Raw genomic sequence first — 21,695 nt, forward strand, 5'->3', positions numbered from 1 at the left:
TGCTTTACAGTGGTTAAACATTTTTATTTGAAAAATCCATAGTACGTCTTAGAAGGTTTGGCCGAGTTATTTATATGTCATTCTGAATTGATCCTGTTGTTTAACACTGCTGAAATCTCTTGAGTTTAGGGTGACGATTTTAAGGGACTTGGATGCCTAGGGAGAGGTCACTGGAAGACATGAGAGCTGTATACTGGAAGGGGAATTATCAGATTTGTAAACATTTATTTTTTTCACAATTTAAAATTATTGCAATTATTTCATAATTAATTGTACTATTAATTAACCAAATGTCCCTTTTATTTGTTAACTTTTACATTGCTGTCACTCATATTTTTATCCTTTGACTTATTTTTCATTTTTATAGATAAAGTGGAGAACTTTAGTGAAGAACATGAAAAAAATAGTCACCATATTTACAAAAATGCTGAAGACAGTACTAAGAAACCCAATGCAGAAACTACAGTGGCTTCTGGATACAAAGCTGATGAAATCAAAGAAACAAATGATACTTGGAACTCCCAGCTTGGAAGAAGGTCAGAATCTCCATCAGAAACATCTTCAATCAAGGGATCTGTAAGAACTGGTTTGTATGAATGGGATAATGACTTTGAAGATAGCAGATCAGAAGATTGTATTTTAAGTTTGGATAGTGATCCTCTTTTGGAGATGAAGGATGAGGATTTTAAAAATCGGTTGGAAAATCTAAATGAAGCCATTGAAGAAGACATCATGCAAAGTGTTCTTAGGCCAAGCAACTGTAGGACGTATTGTAGGGCCAATAAAGCAAAATCCTCACAAGGAGCATCAAATTTTGATAAGCTAATGGACGGCACCAGTCAGGCCTTAGCCAAAGCAAACAGTGAATCAAGTAAAGATGGCCTGAATCAGGCAAAGAAAGGCAGTGTAAGTTGTGGGACCAGTTTTAGAGGGACGGTTGGACGGACTAGAGATTATACTGTTTTACATCCATCTTGCTTGTCAGTTTGTAATGTTACCATACAGGATACTATGGAACGCAGCATGGATGAGTTCACTGCATCAACTCCTGCAGATTTGGGAGAAGCTGGCCGGCTAAGAAAAAAAGCAGATATTGCAACGTCTAAGACCACTACTAGATTTCGACCTAGTAATACTAAATCTAAAAAGGATGTTAAACTTGAATTTTTTGGTTTTGAAGATCATGATGAGACAGGAGGTGATGAAGGAGGTTCTGGGAGTTCTAATTACAAAATTAAGTATTTTGGCTTTGATGATCTCAGTGAAAGTGAAGATGATGAAGATGATGACTGTCAAGTGGAAAGAAAGACAAACAAAAAAAGATCTAAAACGGCTCCATCGCCCTCCTTGCAGCCTCCTCCAGAAAGCAGTGATAATTCCCAGGACAGTCAGTCTAGTACTAATAATGCAGGTAAGACTTAAAAAAAAAACTACTAGTAAACGTGTTTTTCAGGCTTAAATAACAGCTACGTAGTTTCCTCCTGGATACTCAGTTTTAGCTTGCTACTACATTTAATTTTAATAGGAATACCTATTTAGTGCCGAAGATTACCTTATCCAAAGATAACAGCATTTAAATGTTAATAAAGTCCCACCTTTTAAGGAACCAGTTTGTAAATTGGGGAGTCTTTTCATATTTGTATTTTAATTCTACCATTAGCACTTGAGAATTTTAAAGTGTGTGTGTGTGTATAGGGAAACTGAACATCTTGATGTTTCAGCTTTGAAAAACTAAATGCAATGGAGACATAAGGATAGATTTTGGTCATTTAGAACTATATTGATATTAGGTGGTTGTAATGAGGGAAATATTAGAAAATTAAAATAAAAAAGCGTAATCAATCAATAAATGTTAAAAAACATTCTAAAGAAATCTTAAATTTATGAAGTTAAGATTAAATCTTAAGAATCATCCTCGTAAGTTGACTTAATAAAATTAAAAAGTGCTAGTTAAGTATTTATACACTCTTGTCAGTGAAAAATTAATTTGTCCCTTAAGATAGTAGGACCAGTAATGACTTGAAGTCCTTGAGGAGTTGATAGTCTCCACTGAGAGACAAACAAAAGAAATAGGTTAGCTTTGCTATGAGTAAGTCACTACTTGACAAGGGCTTTGTTAAGTGGATTGACTGTTGAGCGAGGAAGAGTATGTGAAAGCCTCTGGGATACAGGGGCTAAATTTATTTGTATTTAACCAAATACATTTTTCCTATATCAGTTTACTTGTTAAATAGAGCTTTTGTCCTTTTAGGGTCATAGAACAAGAGTCATTATGGTGAGTTAGAACTATCATAGTAGGGACTTCTCCTGGTGGTCCAGTGTTTAAGACACCACGCTCCCGGAACTTTCCTGGTGGTGCAGTTGGTTAAGAATCCGCCTGCTAACGCAGGGGACACGGGTTTGAGCCCTGGTCCAGGAAGATCCCACATGCCGCGGTGCAACTAAGCCCGTGCGCCACAACTACTGAGCCTGTGCTCTAGAGCCCATGAGCCACAACCACTGAAGCCCACGCGCGTAGAGCCTGTGCTCCGCAACAAGAGAAACTACCACAATGAGAAGCCCGCACACAGGAGTGAAGAGTAGCCCCTGCTCTCTGCAACTGGAGAAAGCCCGTGCACAGCAACGAAGACCCAATGCAGCCAAAAATAAATAAATAAATAAATAAATTTAAAAAAAAAAAGACTCCATGCTCCCAATGCAGGGGACCTGGGTTCTGATCCCTGGTCAGGAAACTAGATCCCTCATGCCGCAACTAAGAGCCCACAGGCTGCAACTAAAGATCCCATAGTATTTTTACATATAGATTCTCTTATAGAGTGTCTCATACTTGAGGCTACCTACCATTTTGCTTCATTTGGCCTAAAAATAGGTTTGCTAAAAATAAGAGTATTTTCAGAATTCAACGTTGTGTTGAATTGCTTCTGAAGAACTGAAGTTTGCTGCAGCCTTGCTAGTTGCTTGAGATATGACTGGTTAGACAGCTTTACATTTGCTTTCTCAGGAGGGTGGTTAGTAATTATGTATTGAAACCTGAGCTCCAGTCCTGCTACAACCTTCTTAGCTCTTATCCTAACCTTGATAGCAAGTTATCCTAAATCATTAGGCTCCCTTTGAAAAACGTCATGTTGATACCAAATATGTTTAAAAATTAGAGACTGTTTGATTGATATATCCAAAGTTGGAATCTGAGTCTTCATACAGTGTATGAAACAGCAAACATTTTTCAGGGTTGGGATAGAGAAAAGTCTTCCTAGTTTTTAAAAAATATTTATTTATTTAGGCTGTGCTGGGTCTTAGTTGCCGTACACGGGATCTTCGTTGCTGCGTGCAGGCTCTTTAGTTGCGGCACGTGGGATCTTTAGCTGCGGCATGTGGAATCTTTAGCTGTGGCATGCGAACTCTTAGTTGCGGCATGCACATGGGATCTAGTTCCCTAACCAGGGATCGAACCTGGGCTCCTTGCATTGGGAGCGTGGAGTCTTAGCCACCGGACCACCAGGGAAGTCCCCTTCCTATTTTTTTCTTTTTTGTTTTCGTTTAGGCTAGAAAAAAATATAACCATTTGGAAATTAATGTAATCCTTTGGTTAGTTTTGTGGGAGTACCACAGACCACTGAACTGCATTGTACTAGGTCATTCTGTATCTTTTGCCAAGGATATAGCTATATCCTTTTTTGGGTTTTTTTAAAAATGTGGCCTCTTCAGATGTAAGCAGGCATTCTTTGAAGGCCAACATGATTCAGTGTACTTAAATTCTAGAAAAATGTTACAGGTACATATCACCTGATGGGGTGTGTGTGTGTGTGTGTGTGTGTGTGTGTGTGTGTGTGTGTGTGTGTGTGTTTAAACTAGACCATGCCAGTGTTAATGTTGATAGATAACTAGCAGTTATATGAACTTTGAAGAACAAATTATTCTGGAAAAGAATTGATTTTGCCAGTAAAACTGGAGCATATACATAGCAACTAGGTTTCTGATTTTCTTTTAGAGTAGGGGACAAGCAGGGAGTGAGCACGGGAGAATGAGACTTAATATCATTGGAGTATTTTGTCAACTCTGTGGTGCTTTTATTCCTTTATTTTTTTCTCCCCACAATATGCCTCTTTCTCCTCAAAATGTTCATAGGTTGTCTGGTAGATAATTTGAAATAATAGAAAGCTAGCTAGTTTTGATTACCATTTCAGAAAACTTGGATTTTACAGAGGATTTGCCTGGTGTGCCTGAAAGTGTGAAGAAGCCCCCAAATAAACAAGGAGATAAATCAAAGGAAAATACCAGAAAGATTTTTAGTGGCCCCAAACGGGTAAGTAAAGCACTATCAGTGATTTGTATTATTGTTGGAGGGCTCAACTCTTAATTTTTTAATTTAAAAATTACTAACAAACATCGTGGCAATTAAATTTTGTCTTTCAAAGGATATATGTAAATTATTTTTTAAAAGCATTGTAACCATTTTTTGAAGTGTTGTAAAACATATATAACATAGTCTTTATTATATGCAAGTGTACAATTCAGTGACATTAAATACATTCGTAGTGTTGTATAACCGTCGCCATTACCTATAACCAAAACTTTTTCATCACCTCTAACAAAAACACTGTACACATTAAACAATAACTCCACCTTGACCTTCCCAGCCTCTGGTAAACACAGTTTTACTTTCTGTCTCTATAAATTTGCCTATTCTAGGTGCCTCATATAAGTGGAGTCACACAATGTTTGTCTATCTGTGTCTGGCTTATTTCACTAAGCATTATGTTGTCAAGGTCCATCCCTGTTGTAGCATATATCAGAATGTTTCTTTTTTACGGCTGAATACCAAATTTTGTTTATCCATTCAGCTGTAGATGGTCACTTGGGTGGTTCTCACTTTTTGGCTAGTTGAGTCCCTGCTTTCAATTGATTTGGATACTTAAGAGTGGAATTTGGGGGACATATGGTAGGTCTTTGTTTAACTGCCAAAGTGTTTTCCACCTTGACTGCACCATTTTTATATTCATATTAGCAATGCACAAGGTTTCCAGTGTTTCCACATCCTCACCAACATTTATTTTCTGAGTTTTTTTTTTTTTTTTTGATAATAGCTATCCTAATGTGTGGGAAATGGTATCTCATGGTGGTTTGATTTACATTTTCCTAATTATTGATGTTGAGCATCTTTTCATGTACTTGTTGGACATTTGTATATCTTTTTTGGAGAAATGTCTATTCAGTGCCCATTTTTGAATCAAGTTGTTTGGTTTTTTATTGTTGAGTTATAGGAGTTCTTTATATATTAATGTCTTATTAGATACATAAATTGCACATAGATGTTCCTATACTGTGGATTTTCTTTTTACTTTCTTGGTAGTGTGCTTTAATATCAGTGAAGTCCAGTTTATCTATTTTTTTCTTTTGTTACCTGTGCTTTTGGTGTCATATCTAATAAATCATTGTCAAATTGGATGTCATGTACCTTTTCCCTATGTTTTCTTCTAGGTTTTATAGTTTTAGGTTTTACATTTAGGTCATTGATCCATTTTGAGTTAATTTCTGTATATAGTGTAAGTTAAGGGTCCAGCTTCATTCTTATGCATTATATAAGTCATTTTAATATGGTCCAGCATAGGTATTGAGAATAATTTGCTTGACTTTACCTTTTTTAAAAAATATTCCTTTACTTAAATAGCTTGTATAGTGTTAAACAGTTTTGTTATTGAAAATTGCAGTTAGAAGTTGTTGACATTTTTTGTAGATTGAACTACTTTTAAGCAACTAAAGAATGAGTGTGTCCATATTATCTGGCCTCGTTTTATTTTTATTCTTTTACCTCTGTAAACAGCCAGTTAGGAATCTTTTCAGAGTGATTGTGTTATACTTTCGCAGCCCCAGGTGCTCACCCCCCACCAGAAAAAAAAATGCTTAATGCTCATTTCAACAGAGCTAACTTGCTCTGGAGCCAGGGGCCAGGGTAGTGTGGTGTAATGGCTATAGCCCTTAATGCTTAGGTGAGTTTTTGGTTTATAAAATTGTGTATGGCATGTGTTGATTTCTAGTGTAAAAGTTATACATGTTTTGGTCTCAGGACTACTTCACATTCTTAAAAATTTTATTAAGAATCCCAGAAAGCTTTTGATTATATATGTTATATTTATCAAATTGGAAGTGAAAACATATTTCAAAGATACTTATTAATAATTCACTTAACAGTAACCCATTACATGTTAATATAACATTTTAGCGAGAATTATTTTCTTAAAAAAAGTAGTGAGAAGAGTAGCATTGTTGTACATTTTTTGTAAATCTCTTTATAAAGTTTGGCTTAGTAAAAGACAGCTAGATTCTTTGGGATTAGCAGATGCAAACTAGTATGTTTAGGATGGATAAACAACAAGGTCCTACCGTATAGCACAGGGAACTCTATTCAGTATCCTGTGATAAACCATAATGGAAAAGAATATGACAAAGAATATATATAACTGAGTCACTTTGCTGTACAGCAGAAATTAACCCAACATTGTAAATCAACTATACTTCAATAAAATTTTTTTAAAAAACAGCTAGATTCTTATATCCTCTATATTCAGTATTTTTCATTATGTTGTTTTAGTTGAAAAAATATGAAGAAAATCCAGCCTCACATAGATAAGTAGTTGTATTTTAAGTAGCTTTTTCGGATAATTATGGACATTCTTTGTTGACATTACACCAAAATTGAAAAAAATGGGAGTTTCTTTTATAAATATATTTATTTATTTATTTATGGCTGCGTTGGGTCTTCGTTGCTGCGCACAGGCTTTCTCTAGTTGCGGCGAGTGGGGACTACTCTTCATTGTGGTGCGTGGGCTTCTTACTGCGGTGGCTTCTCTTGTTGCAGAGCACGGGCTCTAGGCGCGTGGGCTTCAGCAGTTGTGGCTTGTGGGCTCTAGAGCGCAGGGTCAGTAGTTGTGGCGCACGGGCTTAGTTGCTCCGCGGCATGTGGAATCTTCCCGGACCAGGGCTCGAACCCGTGTCCCCTGCATTGGCAGGCAGATTCTTAACCGCTGCGCCACCAGGGAAGCCCCGGGAGTTTCTTTTCTCTTTTAATATTTATTTATTTATTTGGCTGCGCCGGGTCTTAGTTGTGGCATGTGGGATCTAGTTCCCCAACCAGGGATCAAACCCAGGCACCCCCTGCATTGGGAGCGCAGAGTCTTACCCACTGGACCACGAGGAAAGTTCCTACCCCAGGAGTTTCTTAAAGATTAGTTGCAGCTTGGAATCTAAAACCCTGCCAGTGAACCTTTCATAATGTTGCATTAAAATCTGTTGGTCTGTCTTGCCTTTGAATGGATCTTTTACACATGCATGCTTTGTAACATTATACATTGGTCATTTGGAAAATACTGGTTAGACTGATGTATCTAAATCTTTCAATGGTGACACACTTCATTATACAGTATCAAAAATATCATTAATATCACTGCCAAACTCATCAGAAAAGTCTTTTAAGTATTGGGAAGCTATCAAGTTCACAGTTCTCCAGAATTTTAGTTTTTGCTTAAAAGTTGAAATTTTTTCATTGGCAGAAAATACTTCAGGGAAAACGACTGGCAATGACAGGCCTACTTTGTTCATTTTTGAGAAAATGTCTGCCTAATACCCAAGTCTGTATAAGCATAGTTTGTCAGTCTTTCAAGTAAAGAATGGTGTTCAGAAAAAAAGTGGCTAGTTCAGCTTGAAACTTGAGCCAGTAGTGTTTTTTTTGATACAACCACACTTTGTATGCAACAGAAGTGTTTTAGGCACACTGGTTTTGTCACATAGACCATTAGTGCACTTAGGGTTATGATTTAATAGTAATTTTCACTCCTTTATCAAGGGCTTTTTTCTTATGTGAAACTGGCATTTTATTTTTTAACTGTGAAGTATGTAGCAGTGAAGAATATGACTACTTAAATATAGTTCAGAGCCCCTACCTTGATTCATGCTGAGGCACCAACAGCTTTACCCAGCATTGCTTTTGCACCATCCCTGCAAATATCAACAAAGTGAAAAAGGCAAACAGCATATTATTATTGTGAAAATGGTTTTGTCTTTGTAGACACCCTGGAAGAGTTTCCTGAGTCCTTTAAAGCATTCTTTATTTCTCCCACCTCAACTTTTTATTATAAAAACGTTAAAATATACAGAAAATGTAAAAAAGCAATGTGATGAATAACTATATTCCTCTATCTAGATTGATCCCCACCCCCCCCACCAAATCGTCATAATTACACACACAGTCCCCTTCCTCTTCCCCTTTTTCTCTTCTCTTCATATATGGGTATGTGTGTGTGTGTGTGTGTGTGTGTGTATATATATTATATAACATTTTTTCCTGTCGTATTTGAAAGTAAGTTGTTGAGATAGCATGCATTTCTTAAGAAAAAAGACAATCTCATACCTAACTGTGGTTATATGATTATAATACTTAAGAAAATTAGTAATTCTTTGATATAGTCCTATGTCCAGTCCATATTTAGTTTTCCTCAGCTGTCTCCAAAATGTCTTTTAGTGCTGTTTTTCTCCCCAAACTATAATCATTTACTTGTTATGTCTCTTTAATCTTGAGCAGTCCCCTCATCTTTTTAAAATTCCCCATGGCACTAGTTTTTTGTTGTTTTTTTTTGTTTATTTTTTGTTTTTAAGAGCCCAGGATATCTGTCTTGTAGAATGTTTCACATTCAGAATTTATCTGATTGTTTCCTGATGATGTAAGTTGTTACTCCACTATATTAAAGTAGTATGGTGTCATAGAACACTGGGAGTAAGTCTCTATGTTTGATTAGGCTGAGGTTAAACATATTTTGGCAAGAATGCCTCAAAGTAATATTGTGTATGTTGCATCACATCGGAAGGTATGTAATACCTGGTTATTCCACTCAAAATTGTTTGACCACCTATTGAAGGTTGTGACCACTGGATCTCCCCAAAATAAAAGTATGTTTTTCCTTTTATAATTTAATTAGTAAGCTTCTGGGTGTTACTCTGGCAGCTCGTGAATATTCTGTTCCCCATTATTGTTTCACCTCATCATTTTAGCATCCATTGTTGATCTTTGCCTGCATCAGTTATTACACTGACAGTTACAGAATGGTGAGTTTTCTAATTGCGATTTCTTCTACATTTAATAACTGGAATTTTGTAAAAAGGGAGTTTTCTTTCTCCCCATCCCAACCCCGAACTCCTTTCACTATAGACTCAATAATTTTTACTTATTAAATGTATTTATAATAGATTTGGCCAGAGTAAACCATTTCAAGCCATTTCTTGTGTCCTTTTGATATAGGTCCATCATCTTTGAGCTTTTCTTTTGCTTTCTGCACAAAAGATGACCCAGACTTATCTTGTGCTTTCAATCATGGACGCATCCAAGGATCCTGATCCTTGGTTCTTTTTGTGGGGATTAGTACTTAGAAACCCAGAACTAAGTGCTGGGTGTGTTCATTGCTTCTAGGCTCTTTCACTGGACAGAGCTATGAAATACGTTGAAAAATAAACTGAGTTCATATTGATAGTTTCATTTCAAATTTAACATTTCAGAATTTGGTACTTAGCTTTCTTGCTTTATTCTACAGCACACATTACTTTTTAAATTATAACACCAATATTATTATGAACAGTAAATACACTAAGTGAAGTTAAAATTTCTTTCCAGTTCTTTTTGTCTTTAGATTATTTCACTAAGGATGGAGTCATAGTAATGTGTTCAAAAGTTTTGAAGTAATTTTTATCTTGTGTATGTTAATTCAGTATTTGAGTTCATTTGTACTTATTTATGTTCATTTTTTTAAACTTAGTTTTAAACTTAATATTGGATATATTTCTTTCCTACTAACACGACTTAGGAGGCAGCAGTGTACATGTACTTGACCCGATTACGAAGGAATCTCTCTGGCCTAAAGTAAATCAGGTCATACAACCAGGTAGGCAGAAGACCTATTTACTGTTGATGGATAGTGTCAGAGGAAAATTAAGAAAATCATTATTAATTTATGAAACCAAAAGAGCTATGAGATTGAACTCATTTAAAAGATGTAATATAAGTAAAGCCTGCCTTAAAACAATAGTCCTGATCTAATCCCCAAAGAGGCTTCAGTAAATGTTTTAATTTCCTTTTTAACCTCCTATTGAAAGGTTTGCCCAAAACCCTCTTTAAGTGGAATTGTGTCAGAATTTTTTCACTTAGATACTACTACTATTTAGGTGGATCAGTAAGATTCAAAAATGAGACTTTGATCCAGAGTGTTATAGTACTTTAGTAAAAAGTAATAAAAAATGCTTTAGATCCCATGGAAGTTATGTATCCTTATGAAAATATCTAGGTAAAGAATTTAGAAGCCTCCTTCAGGAAGAGAGCAGCAAGAAGTTAAGCAGTATAAAATCCCTAGCTCTTAAATAGGTCATCCATTTGTCTTCAAGACAGCTAAAAGACTACTTAAGAGTTGTTTAAAAGGAGAGAACCATTGAGAAACAGAAGTAGTGGAAATTTAACCTATTGAGTTTTGATGAGTATAAAGGAATACAGGAAAGAAATGGGATCAAAGTTTTAAGCATTTATAGATTAACAGAGTGGAAAGAATAGATTTGTTTCATATTTGAGAAATCAGGATTCATGTTTTCGATGTAAAAAGGATAAGCTCAGTTCTCCAAGGAGTTTTATGTAGGTTATCCCACAAATCTCCAGAGAAAAAGGAAAGGCAGGGGTCACTAGGTAGGTGGGCATAGGAAATGTACTCAACAGTTGTTCCATTTCTCCATTATAATAGAAGTACCCTCCTGTAGCTGATAGGTCAGTGGGAGTATCTGGGTCTTCTGCATTCTGATTAAAGGCACTAATGACCTCATTTCTGAGTGGTAGAGAGGTGGCCCACGTCTTGTAGTGGCAAATTTTCCTCCTTACCTATCAGGCTTTCTTAGCTCATGTTTTGGATTGAATAAAGCTGTTGTGGAGGGTAGCCCTGTACATTGGAGGATATTTAACAACATCCCTGGCCTCTACCCACCAGATGCTAGTACCGTTTTCCCCTGCTCCATCCGCCTCCATTTCAACCAAAAATGTCTTGGACATTACTAAATGTCCTATGGGGGTCAAAATGGGCTCCCCTCTCATTGGGGGTATGTGTGTGTATGTATGATTTGAGAGTAAGTTGTAGACTTAATGCTGATTACTCCCAAATACCTTAGTCTTTACTTTCTGGAAACAAGAGTACTCTACTCTATAGCTATAGTATACCCGTCAAAACCAGGAAGCTAATAATAACATTGATATAATAATTCAGTCTAATCCACAGATCCCATTCAGTTTTACCAGTTGTCTCATTAATGGCCTTTATAGCAGAACAAATCACACATTACTGCCCCCTCCCCTGCATCTTCCAAAGAAAGAACCCATGATCCAATCCAGAATCACATGTTGTATTTAGTTGTCACAAGTCTCCACCCTCCTTCAGTCTGGAACATCTGTGTCTTTCCTAGTCTTTCCATGGCTTTGACATCTTTGAAGAGTTAAAATCAGTTATTTGTTGAATGTCCCTCAGTTTGTGCTTGTCTGATGTTTCCTCCCGATTAGATTTAGGTTTTGTGTATTTGGTGGAAATACCTCGGAAGAGGTGCTCTGTTCTTACTGCATCATAACCAGGTGGCGCACAATGTCACTTTGTACCATTACTATTGATGTTAACTATCCCTTGAGGTCTGTCAGGTTCCTCAACTCCTCATCAAACTTTTTTTTTTTTAATTATTTATTTATTTATTTATTTATTTATGGCTGTGTTGGGTCTTTGTTTCTGTGCGAGGGCTTTCTCTAGTTGCGGCAAGTGGGGGCCCCTCTTCATCGCGGTGCGCGGGCCTCTCACTGTCGCGGCCTCTCATGTTGCGGAGCACAGGCTCCAGACGTGCAGGCTCAGCAATTGTGGCTCACGGGCCTGGTCGCTCCGCGGCATGTGGGATCTTCCCGGACCAGGGCTCGAACCTGTGTCCCCTGCATTGGCAGGCAGATTCTCAACCACTGCGCCACCAGGGAAGCCCCCTCATCAAACTTTTACCCACTAGTTTTAGCATTGATTTTTGCCTGAATCAATCTTTACTATGATGGTTGTTGAATTTTTTTTTCTAATTACATTCTGCCTTCTCTAGTTGTTAGTAGTTGGCCTTCTACTGGTAAGGTAGATTGTTTTCCTCTCCGTGTATATAAAAGAATATGTATTTATATATTCATTATATAGTGTATACATTATATATTCATTATTATATATTCATTTAAGTATTTATAAATTTTTTTTTTTAATTAATTAATTTATTTTTGGCTGTGTTGGGTCTTCATTGATGCACGCGGGCTTTCTCTAGTTGCGGAGAGCGGGGGCTACTCTTTTTTGCGGTGCGCGGGCTTCTTACCCCGGTGGCTTCTCTTGTTGCGGAGCACAGGCTCTAGGCACACGGGCTCAGTAGTTGTGGCACGTGGGCTTCAGTAGTTGTGGCTCACGGGCTCTAGAGCGCAGGCTCAGTAGTTGTGTCGCACGGACTTAGTTGCTGCGCGGCATGTGGGATCCTCCCGGACCAGGGCTTGAACCTGTGTCCCCTGCATTGGCAGGCGGATTCTCAACCACTGCGCCACCAGGGAAGTCCCGGTAAATTTCCTTATGTCAGTATGAACATGGATTTCTGTTTTATTCAGTCATTTGTTAACTTATTTATTTAAATGATAGTACTATTATTATTTCAATACTCAGATTTTCTTAGACTTGGCCTGTTTGTGTTTTTTCAAACTGGTTTTTAACATGGCCCACCATTTTGCATTTCCTTACTAATGACACACTAAGATGTTCAAGGCTCATGATGCACATTCCCAGTTGTGGAATCAACCATTCCTCCAAGGACCCCTGTTTTCTTTTAGTGGAGAATGATTTAAAAATAAAATTTGGTCGCCAAGTATGGTCATTTCTTCTGGGATGTCATTGCTTCTAGGCCTTCTTTGAGTTAACAGAGCAAGGAAACACTTGAATATATACATTTTCTTCCTCTCTCCCTCGCCCCCCGCCCCATCACCACACAGACACATACTTATTTCATATCTATGTATATTTAGAACCATAAGTTCACACTGATACCTCCAATTCTAGTTCAACACCACATGTTTTATTCTAGCCTTCCCACTTTGCACATTTTACTTCTCTTTGCCGACAGTGAGGAATCTGGTTCCCAGTATCCTCAATACATTTACGTATTTGCTCAGTCCTCTTGTATATAGCCAATTTCCTGACCACACAGGCCATCACTTAGTGCCACCAGCCAAGAGGTCCCTCTTCCCTCTCTCTATCTTCCCATGTTAGAAAACATTAACTTGGGAATTCCCTGGTGGTCCAGTGGTTAGGGCTCTGCACGTCCATGGCTGGGGTCCCAGGTTCGATCCCTGGTCAGGGAACTAAGATCTCACAAGCCGTGTGGTGCAGCCAAAAAAAGAAACACAAAAAAACGTTAACTTTTTAAGCTTGCTGGCTGCGAGAATTTTCCCCAGCACCTCACCAGGTATATAGAGAATTCTGTTCATAACAGAATTGAGGGCTGGCTGGGTGAACACATGTGGCAGAAAGAAGATGAGGAAGGTAAAGTAAACTTCTGGTAAGAACATATTTGAAATGATTACTCAGAAAAGTTGTCACTTGCAAGGGAGAAAAGTAAAGATAGAGTTTGAGGGATTAGGTTGAAACATACCTGGTTTTAAGTACCTGTTGTTTCTGTATGTGGTTTTATCATTTGATAATTTTTTAAAAAATAAATAAATATTTATTTATTTATTTATGTTTGGCTGTGTCAGGTCTTCGTTGCTGCGCACGGGCTTTCTCTAGTTGCAGCCAGCGGGGGCTACTCTTCGTTGCGGTGCGCAGGTTTGTCATTGTGGTGGCTTCACTTGTTGTGGAGCACAGGCTCTAGGCACACAATCTTTAGCAGTTGTGGCACGCGGGCGCAGTAGTTGTGGCTCGCGGGCTCTAGAGTGCTGGCTCAGTAGTTGTGGCGCACGGGCCCCGTTGCTCCGCAGTATGTGAGATCTTCCTGGACCAGGGCTCGAACCCGTGTCCCCTGCATTGGCAGGCGGGTTCTTAACCACTGCGCCACCAGGGAAGTCCTGATCATTTGATAATTTTAATAGTTTTTTTTTTTCTTTCAGTGCCATCTTATTTCTAATCACTGAATCCCATTATTTGTAGTTGCCATATACGGGGTTGGCTAAAATGTACGTTCAGTTTTTTTCCATAATATGGCTCTAGTAGTGCTTAGTTGTCATTAACTTCATTTGAAACAATTTTTTTTAATTTGTTTATTTTATTTATTTTTGGCTGCGTTGGGTCTTTGTTGCTGCATGCAGGCTTTCTCTAGTTGCGGTGAGCGGGGCTACTCTTTGTTGCAGTGAGTGGACTTCTCATTGTCGTGGCTTCTCTTGTTGTGGAGCACGGGCTCTAGGCGCACGGGCTTCAGTAGTCGTGGCACGCGGGCTCAGTAGTTGTGGCTCGCGGGCTCTAGAGCGCAGGATCAGTAGTTGTGGTGCACACGCTTAGTTACTCCGCGGCATGTGGGATCATCCCAGACCAGGGCTTGAACCCGTGTCCCCTGCATTGGCAGGCGGATTCTTAACCACTGCGCCACCAGGGAAGTCCTGAAACAATTTTGTTAGATTGTATGTGACAGCTGTCATATCAGCGTGCATTAAAAAAAAGATCAAAATTGGTGAATTTTTGTGTAGCCATTTTAATATTGAAGATGGAAGAAAACAACACTTTCGGCATATTATGCTTTATTATTTCAAGAAAGGTAAAAACGCAACTGAAGCGCACAAAAAGATTTGTGCAGTGTATGGAGAAGGTGCTGTGACTGATCGAATGTGTCAAAAGTGGTTTGCAAAGTTTTGTGCTGGAGATTTCTCGCTGGACGATGCTCCACGGTCGGGTAGACCAGCTGAAGTTGATAGTGATCAAATTGAGACATTAATTGAGAACAATCAACGTTATACCACGTGGTAGACAGCCGACATACTCAAAATATCCAAATCAAGTGTTGAAAATCATTTTCACTAGCTTGGTTATGTAATTGCTTTGATGTTTGGGTTCCACATAAGTTAAGCAAAAAAAGCCTTCTTGACCATATTTCCGCATGCGATTCTCTACTTATTGTAACGAAAACGTTCTGTTTGTAAAACAAACTGTGATGGGTGATGAAAAGTGAATACTGTACAATAATGTGGAATGGAAGAGATTGTGAGGCAAGCGAAATGAACCACCACCAGCCACACCAAAGGCTGGTCTTCATCCAGAGAAGGTGATGTTGTGTATACAGTGGGATTGGAAGGGAGTCCTCTATTATGAGCTCCTTCTGGAAAACCAAACGATTAATTCCAACAAGTACTGCTCCCAGTTAGACCAGCTGAAAGCAGCACTGGACGAAAAGTATCCGGAATTAGTCAACAGAAAACGCATAATCTTCCATCAGGATAACACCAGACCACATGTTTCTTTGATGACCAGGCAAAAACTGTTACAGCTTGGCTGGGAAGTTCTGATTCATCCGCCATATTAACCAGACATTGCACCTTTGGATTTCCATTTATTTTGGTCTTTACAGAATTCTCTTAATGGAAAAAATTTTCAATTCCCTGGAAGACTGTAAAAGGCACCTGGAACAGTTCTTTGCTCAGAAAGATAAAAAGTTTTGGGAAGATGCAATTATGAAATTGCCTGAAAAATGGCAGAAGGTAGTGGAACAAAACAGTGAATATGTTGTTCAATAAAGTTGTTGGGGAAAATGAAAAATATGTCTTTTATTTTTACTTAAAAACTGAAGGAGCTTTTTGGCCAACCCTGTATGTGCTGATAAACTTAGATCATTTTTTCTGCCTGCCCTGCTTTTTGTTTGATTTCTAGCTTTCCATTCAGCTGCTGCCAGTTTGCTCTCTTCCTAAGGGATTATCTGTATAATCATCCCAACTAACCTTCAGTGCTTGGAGGGTTATATTTTACCTTGGGCTTTGGCCATCTTATTTTGCCCGTTAAGAGTATCTGCTGGGTCATTGATGAAACTAACCATGATGTCAATCTCAGTTTCAGTTCTCAAATATTTATACCTTCACTTTCATCATTTCCCTGTGGTTTAATGCTGGGCCCATCTGGTACTGTCTTTTGTTTGACTCTCAAAGGAACATTCTGGACTTCTTTTTCTTCTTCCCTCCTGTCATTCAATATGACATAGGATAGTGGGTTTATGGGCAGTTGAATTAAAACTTGATTATCAGTATAAATCATGGTTATATATTTAGCTGTATTCAAAAGTTAGAATTGTGTAAAGCTGCAGTTTTAAAGTTAAGTATAGTTTTTATAGTTTTGTAAACTCATTTTTTTTTGTTTTATAAAATGAGTTTATATATATAGGTTGTCAACTTAAAAACAGAATCTTACAATTGAAGAGATTTTAAAGGACAGATAGTTCCACCTCTCACCCAAGAACAGATATTCCTTTATAGTATCCTTCTCCAGCAATTAGAACTCACTCTGATGAAGCAGCTTATTTTTCTGTCAAATTGTTTTACCCATGGTTACCTTTGTTCTGTGTCTGGGGATTCATTGACCATCCTGGGATCCAGTCATCGAGATAGCAGTATGAGATTCACTATAGTCTCATGGACTAGAAACCTGAGACATAGATAAACGTGAAGCCCAAAAAGAGACTCTAGCCATCAGCAGCCATAGTCTGCTGATGAGGGATGCTGGCCAAAGTGTAAAAGTAAAAAGCAGGTTGGTGGGTCAAAGAGCTGTTGAAGCTGAGCGTGTTCTGGCTGAGCCTGGGTATGGAAGAGGGTCAGTTTTAGTTGACTTTTCTTTGTCATTGTTTTTACATAATACCTGCATTTCACGGTACTAGGTACTGGGGATATAAAAAGGAGAAAGATAAGTAAGTGTCTTAGAAAGTGAGGTAGAATGTTTTTCCCCCACGGAAACTTTTGAGTAGTCTTAGTATTTCATACTCATTGTGTTTGTTCCAAAGCAGGAGTATCTGTCTTCCTTTTATATAGATAGTATTTAACTTTAACATTGAACCACGTACTTAAATCATTGATCTGTATTCTATAAAGATGTAGGAAAGTGTAAATTATTTTCTTTATGAGATCTAATTCTGGTGTTTTTTTTCCTGTAATATTTTATTCTGGAAGGATTTTAATAAGGAATAAAAGCACCATTAATCTTTTTATTTTCTGTAGTTCAGGTTCCTTTAAAGTTTGAAAGTTCAAAATATTTCACTATAACTTATTTCCCAGAAAATGAAGTTTGAAATGAGAAAATGTAGCCATGGGTTAATCAAGAGCATGGGAACTCGAACAAATATTTGACAGAGGAAGAGAGAGAGAGAGAGAGAGAGAGTGTGTGTGTGTGTGTGTGTGTGTGTGTGTGTGTGTGTGTGTGTGTGTATTAGGTTGTTTATAGTTTGGAATTTGGTTTTCCAGTTTGTAGTACATTTTATTTAGAGTTCATTTGGATTCTGACATCCAGAAAACTCTTTGCTGAACTTTCTTTTATTGATAGTCTTATGACTTTATGCTAATGATGACCATAAATTAACATTAGATGTAAAATATTGGGAGTTTTTTGGGGATGGTGACCATATATTTTTTCACCTTTAAATTCTTAGTGTCTGAGATACAGAAGGTGTTCATAAATGTTTATTTCTAGGATTTTTGGAAGTATCTTTCAGCAAAGAATCTTCATATAGTACTAAATGTTTGGCTATTTTATGTTTGAAAATTGGTAAACATCAAATTTGGGAAAATTTTAGCCAATATTCTTCAAATAGTTTTTGGCTCTCTGTCCCCCTCTGGGGACTCTTATTATACTGTCTTGCTTGAATCAGCCTAAGATCAACACGTATAACCTGTAATCTGACAGAATAAGGCTTATTGACTTATTGCAATACAGGATACTGCAGAGCAGAGAAACCAAGGGGCGTCTTACCAAAGAAAAGTTTTTGTAGGATTTTGGGGGAACTGGGGAGTTTGGGTAAAATTTAAATGAAACAGTGTTTGAGAGGTTCAGGGCAAAGTACTATCTGTGAAGGGAGTTAATTTTTACTTTCTCATACATTTATTGGGCTGGGTGAACTTGTCCCAGTATGTGCTGACATTCTTTCCATCTTTTTAATTTTTTCAGTCTTGGTTTCATTTGGAGATAGTTTAGATAGTTTCTGTTGCCCATTTTCAGGTTCTTCTACAGCATCTAATCAGCTATTAATCCCATCTCTGAAAGTTTAGTTTGGGTCTATTTTATATCTTTCTTGTCTACTTAACGTACTCAGTTGTTTTCCCTACTTTCTTACATATGTGGAATATAGTTACAGTTATTTTCAGTGTCTTTGTCTCCTCATTCTGTCATCTGCCTTGTTTCTGGGTCTGTTCTTATAGTGAACAGAGACAAATTTGGTAGAACCAGATTGAAAATAAATGAGGAAACTGTGTTAAGAAAAAGTAAGGAATAGATGAGTTGAAGCCAAAATTCAAGCCTTTTTGTCTTGATGGATTTCCTGGGGACCTACCACAAATACAACTTTGAGCTTCTTAGAAGCCAGGGCAGAGAAGATTATCAGTGGCCCGTTTTCTTTTTAGGAGGGGACATTAAAAACAGAAAACTCTTACTACCCTTGGGCCAGGTATGGGTTATGTTTTCATCTTTTTCTGTGCCTCAGCTAAGAAGTATTGTTATTTCATTTGTTACTGATGGGCTATTTAATTAACATTTGATTTAAGAACATAAATGAAGAATATCTTTATCCCTTCCCATTTTGTAGGATTGCCTGTATTAAACTTGAATTCATCTTTTTATTACTCTTTGATTTCTTACTTTCTTTTACTGTTGTCTGAATTTGATTTAGTTGTTTCATGGAAATTAAAATATTAACTGATAGAATGATGATTTATACTTTTTCTATTTTACAAGTTTTCTGAGAGAATTTTAAAAGATTTTTAACATTTTTTTATCTGGAAATAATTTAAAAATAGTTTGTACTTGGAGATAATTTCAAAATTACAGAAGAGTTACAAAAATAAAATAGTACAACAAACATTCCTTACGAATATTATCTTAATATTCGCTTTTTCATTTGTTCTTTCTCTGTGTTTGTGTGTATATATATTCATACATACGTATTTTTTCTGAATATTTAAGGGTAAGTTCATATATATATATAATTAGCCCTGTACCCTAAATACAGTGTGTACTTCCTAATCAATTACATGTCCACATCACAGTAATCATCTTTAGTAAATTTAACATTGGTCCAGTATTTTTACCTAATCTGTTGTGTCAGTTTTGTCAGTTGACACAGTAATGTCCTTTGTAGCATTTTCTCGTCTCTGCTACAGGATCCAGTCTAGGGTTAGGTATTTCATTTAGCTGTCATTCATTTAGCTGTTTAGCTGTGTCTTTAGTCGCTTAACCAGGAACATTTCTGTAGTCTTTCATGACGTTGACATCCCCTGATCCCCCTTTAAAAAAAAGCTTCTCATTTTGGTTTAATCTGAAGTTTCTTCATGATTGTATTCAGGTTATTCATTTTAGGCTGGGATACTGTGTAAGTGATGATGTATTCTTTTCAGCGTGCCACCTCTGGAGAATGTTAATTATGATCACCCAGTTAAGGGGTTGTCTGTTCCTCTGCTGTATAATTATTTTCTTCCCCATGCAACTAAAAAGCAGTCTTTGAAGAGACTATTCAAATACCTTGTTCTTCATACTCTTAGATTTGATATACATGATGATGCTTTCCTGATTCAGTGTTTGCTGTGCTGCTTGCAAAATATTCATTTAGTCAGTTCTCCCCGTTTATTTATTTATTTTATTTGTTTGGTTTTATTTTTCTTTTATCAGTATGGACTCATGAATTCCTGCCTAATGGTTCATAATTCATTATTTATTTTGGAGGTACATTTGTCCTGATTTGGCTAGTCTGGCTCTTCCATCTCTGTGACATACCCCCATCATTCTATGGGCATTTTCTTACTTATTGACATAACACAGTTTTCCAGATTCATATTGTACCTGCTCTGCTCCAGCCCTGGAATTAAGCCCATTCTCTGAGAAGTCTCCATTCCCTTTAGTGGGGAATGGTACTAGAGACCAAGATCTGGTCAGTAGATGTGGTCATCACTTCTTGGCCCTTTTAGTAGTAGATGGAGATAGGAAACATTCATGTATATGCATATGGATTCCTGCATATGCACATATCTGTTTTAGAAATCATGTGTTCACACTAACTTCAATATTAGTCCATCCCTACAGGGTTCTTTCTTGCCTTCTGTCTTAACCCTGACTCCCAGCAATATCAACACTTTTACTAAAACCTATAATGCATCTAAAATAGTTTGAGAATTGCTTTGTCCATTCCACTACAATAAATAACTCTACTACTGTGTTTAGGATTTATTTGTAATCCTGCACTTGCCCTACCCTACACTGCCACTGACTCAAGGTATAAAGTCAAATACTGTGTTCATAAGTTATTTAGATTAGTTCTGTCTGCCTATCTTTTCTTTCTATCTTCCCTTCATTGTATTTGCTATTCATTTGAATTATGAGTAGGTTTATGTGTTCTGGTTTGCTTTCACTTTTAGGTTTTTATCCCCTTTCATTCTCATTTATTTAATTTATTTGATTGAATATGCACAACATTAGCATGCTTCCAAAAGTCAGCACTATACAAAAAGGTAAGTTCAATGAAGGGTCACTTCATTGAGTGATGTTCTAGCCCATCACTCACCCCTGGTAGGGAACTGACTTCCCTGCTTTATCCTTTCTGTATTTCTTTTTATAAAAATAAGCACAAATTTTCTTATTTTCCCCCTTTCTTATATAAAAGGTAGCATCTGTATGTGCACTTTGGCACTTTGCTTTCTATTTAAATTTTTATTTAGTAATAACTCTTGGAAATTGTACCATGTGAGTTCACAGATATTCCTCAGAATATATATGTTTACGTTTGTTTTAAAAATAGTTGGCTTTAGATTGTATTTTTCCTTGGTTTTTTCCTTCTTCTCTTAAATGTTCTTTATATCCTTCAAATTGTTTCTTTTAAGGTTATACGTGTGTAGGTTATGTATATACAAATCCAGTGTTGGCAAAATCTTATATATTCAGCACATCCCTATCATTATTTAGTCCTAATTTCAGTCGTAGCATTTGCCTCAACTACTGTAAAAGAAATCTCAAGTTAGTTTTTAATTGGTAGCTTATTTTTCTGTGGCGTATCAGACCTTGGCTGTTTATCTCTGGACTATTTTCAAGTTGCTGTATTGTCAGGGACCCCTTCCTCTGTGGGTGGTGTTCTACCATCTGTAGAGTATTGAAGAGTACAAATAGTAAGAATGGGAAGGGGAGGCAAAGAACCATCCCTAGAAGGCCAGGACCCAGAAGGTGTACCCTACTTCTGTTCATTGATTGACTAGAACCTGGTCACGTGCCCACACAGGTAGCAAGAGATGTTGGAAAATCAGGGCAAGCATGTGTCCAGCTAAATATTCTTAAGAGGAAAACGAAGGGGAGAATGAACATTCTCTATCTACCCATAGGTGTCTCAAGATATTTTCAGCTTCTCTTTTCGTGTTTCTGAATTTGATAAATCATCTCCCTAATACAGCTGGTCCATTCTATATTTAGTGATATTTT

General features: G+C 37.3%; 1 protein-coding gene across 4 annotated transcripts in view; it reads left to right on the forward strand.

Moving 5' to 3' along the window:
- Positions 1-21,695, forward strand: part of WAPL (WAPL cohesin release factor) — a 77,086-nt gene that overhangs the window by 23,722 nt on the left and 31,669 nt on the right. For 2 of the 4 annotated variants that reach the window (XM_082424179.1, XM_082424176.1), the window contains exons 3-4: positions 368-1,411; positions 4,185-4,303. In XM_082424179.1, coding sequence (XP_082280305.1) covers positions 368-1,411; positions 4,185-4,303 — 1,163 coding nt within the window. The remainder of the gene's footprint in view (positions 1-367; positions 1,412-4,184; positions 4,304-21,695) is intronic. The other 2 variants (XM_082424178.1, XM_082424177.1) reach the window with 2 other exon arrangements.

Source organism: Balaenoptera physalus (genome assembly GCF_965194825.1).
Source record: "Balaenoptera physalus genome assembly, chromosome: 14".
Lineage (NCBI taxonomy): Eukaryota > Metazoa > Chordata > Mammalia > Artiodactyla > Balaenopteridae > Balaenoptera > Balaenoptera physalus.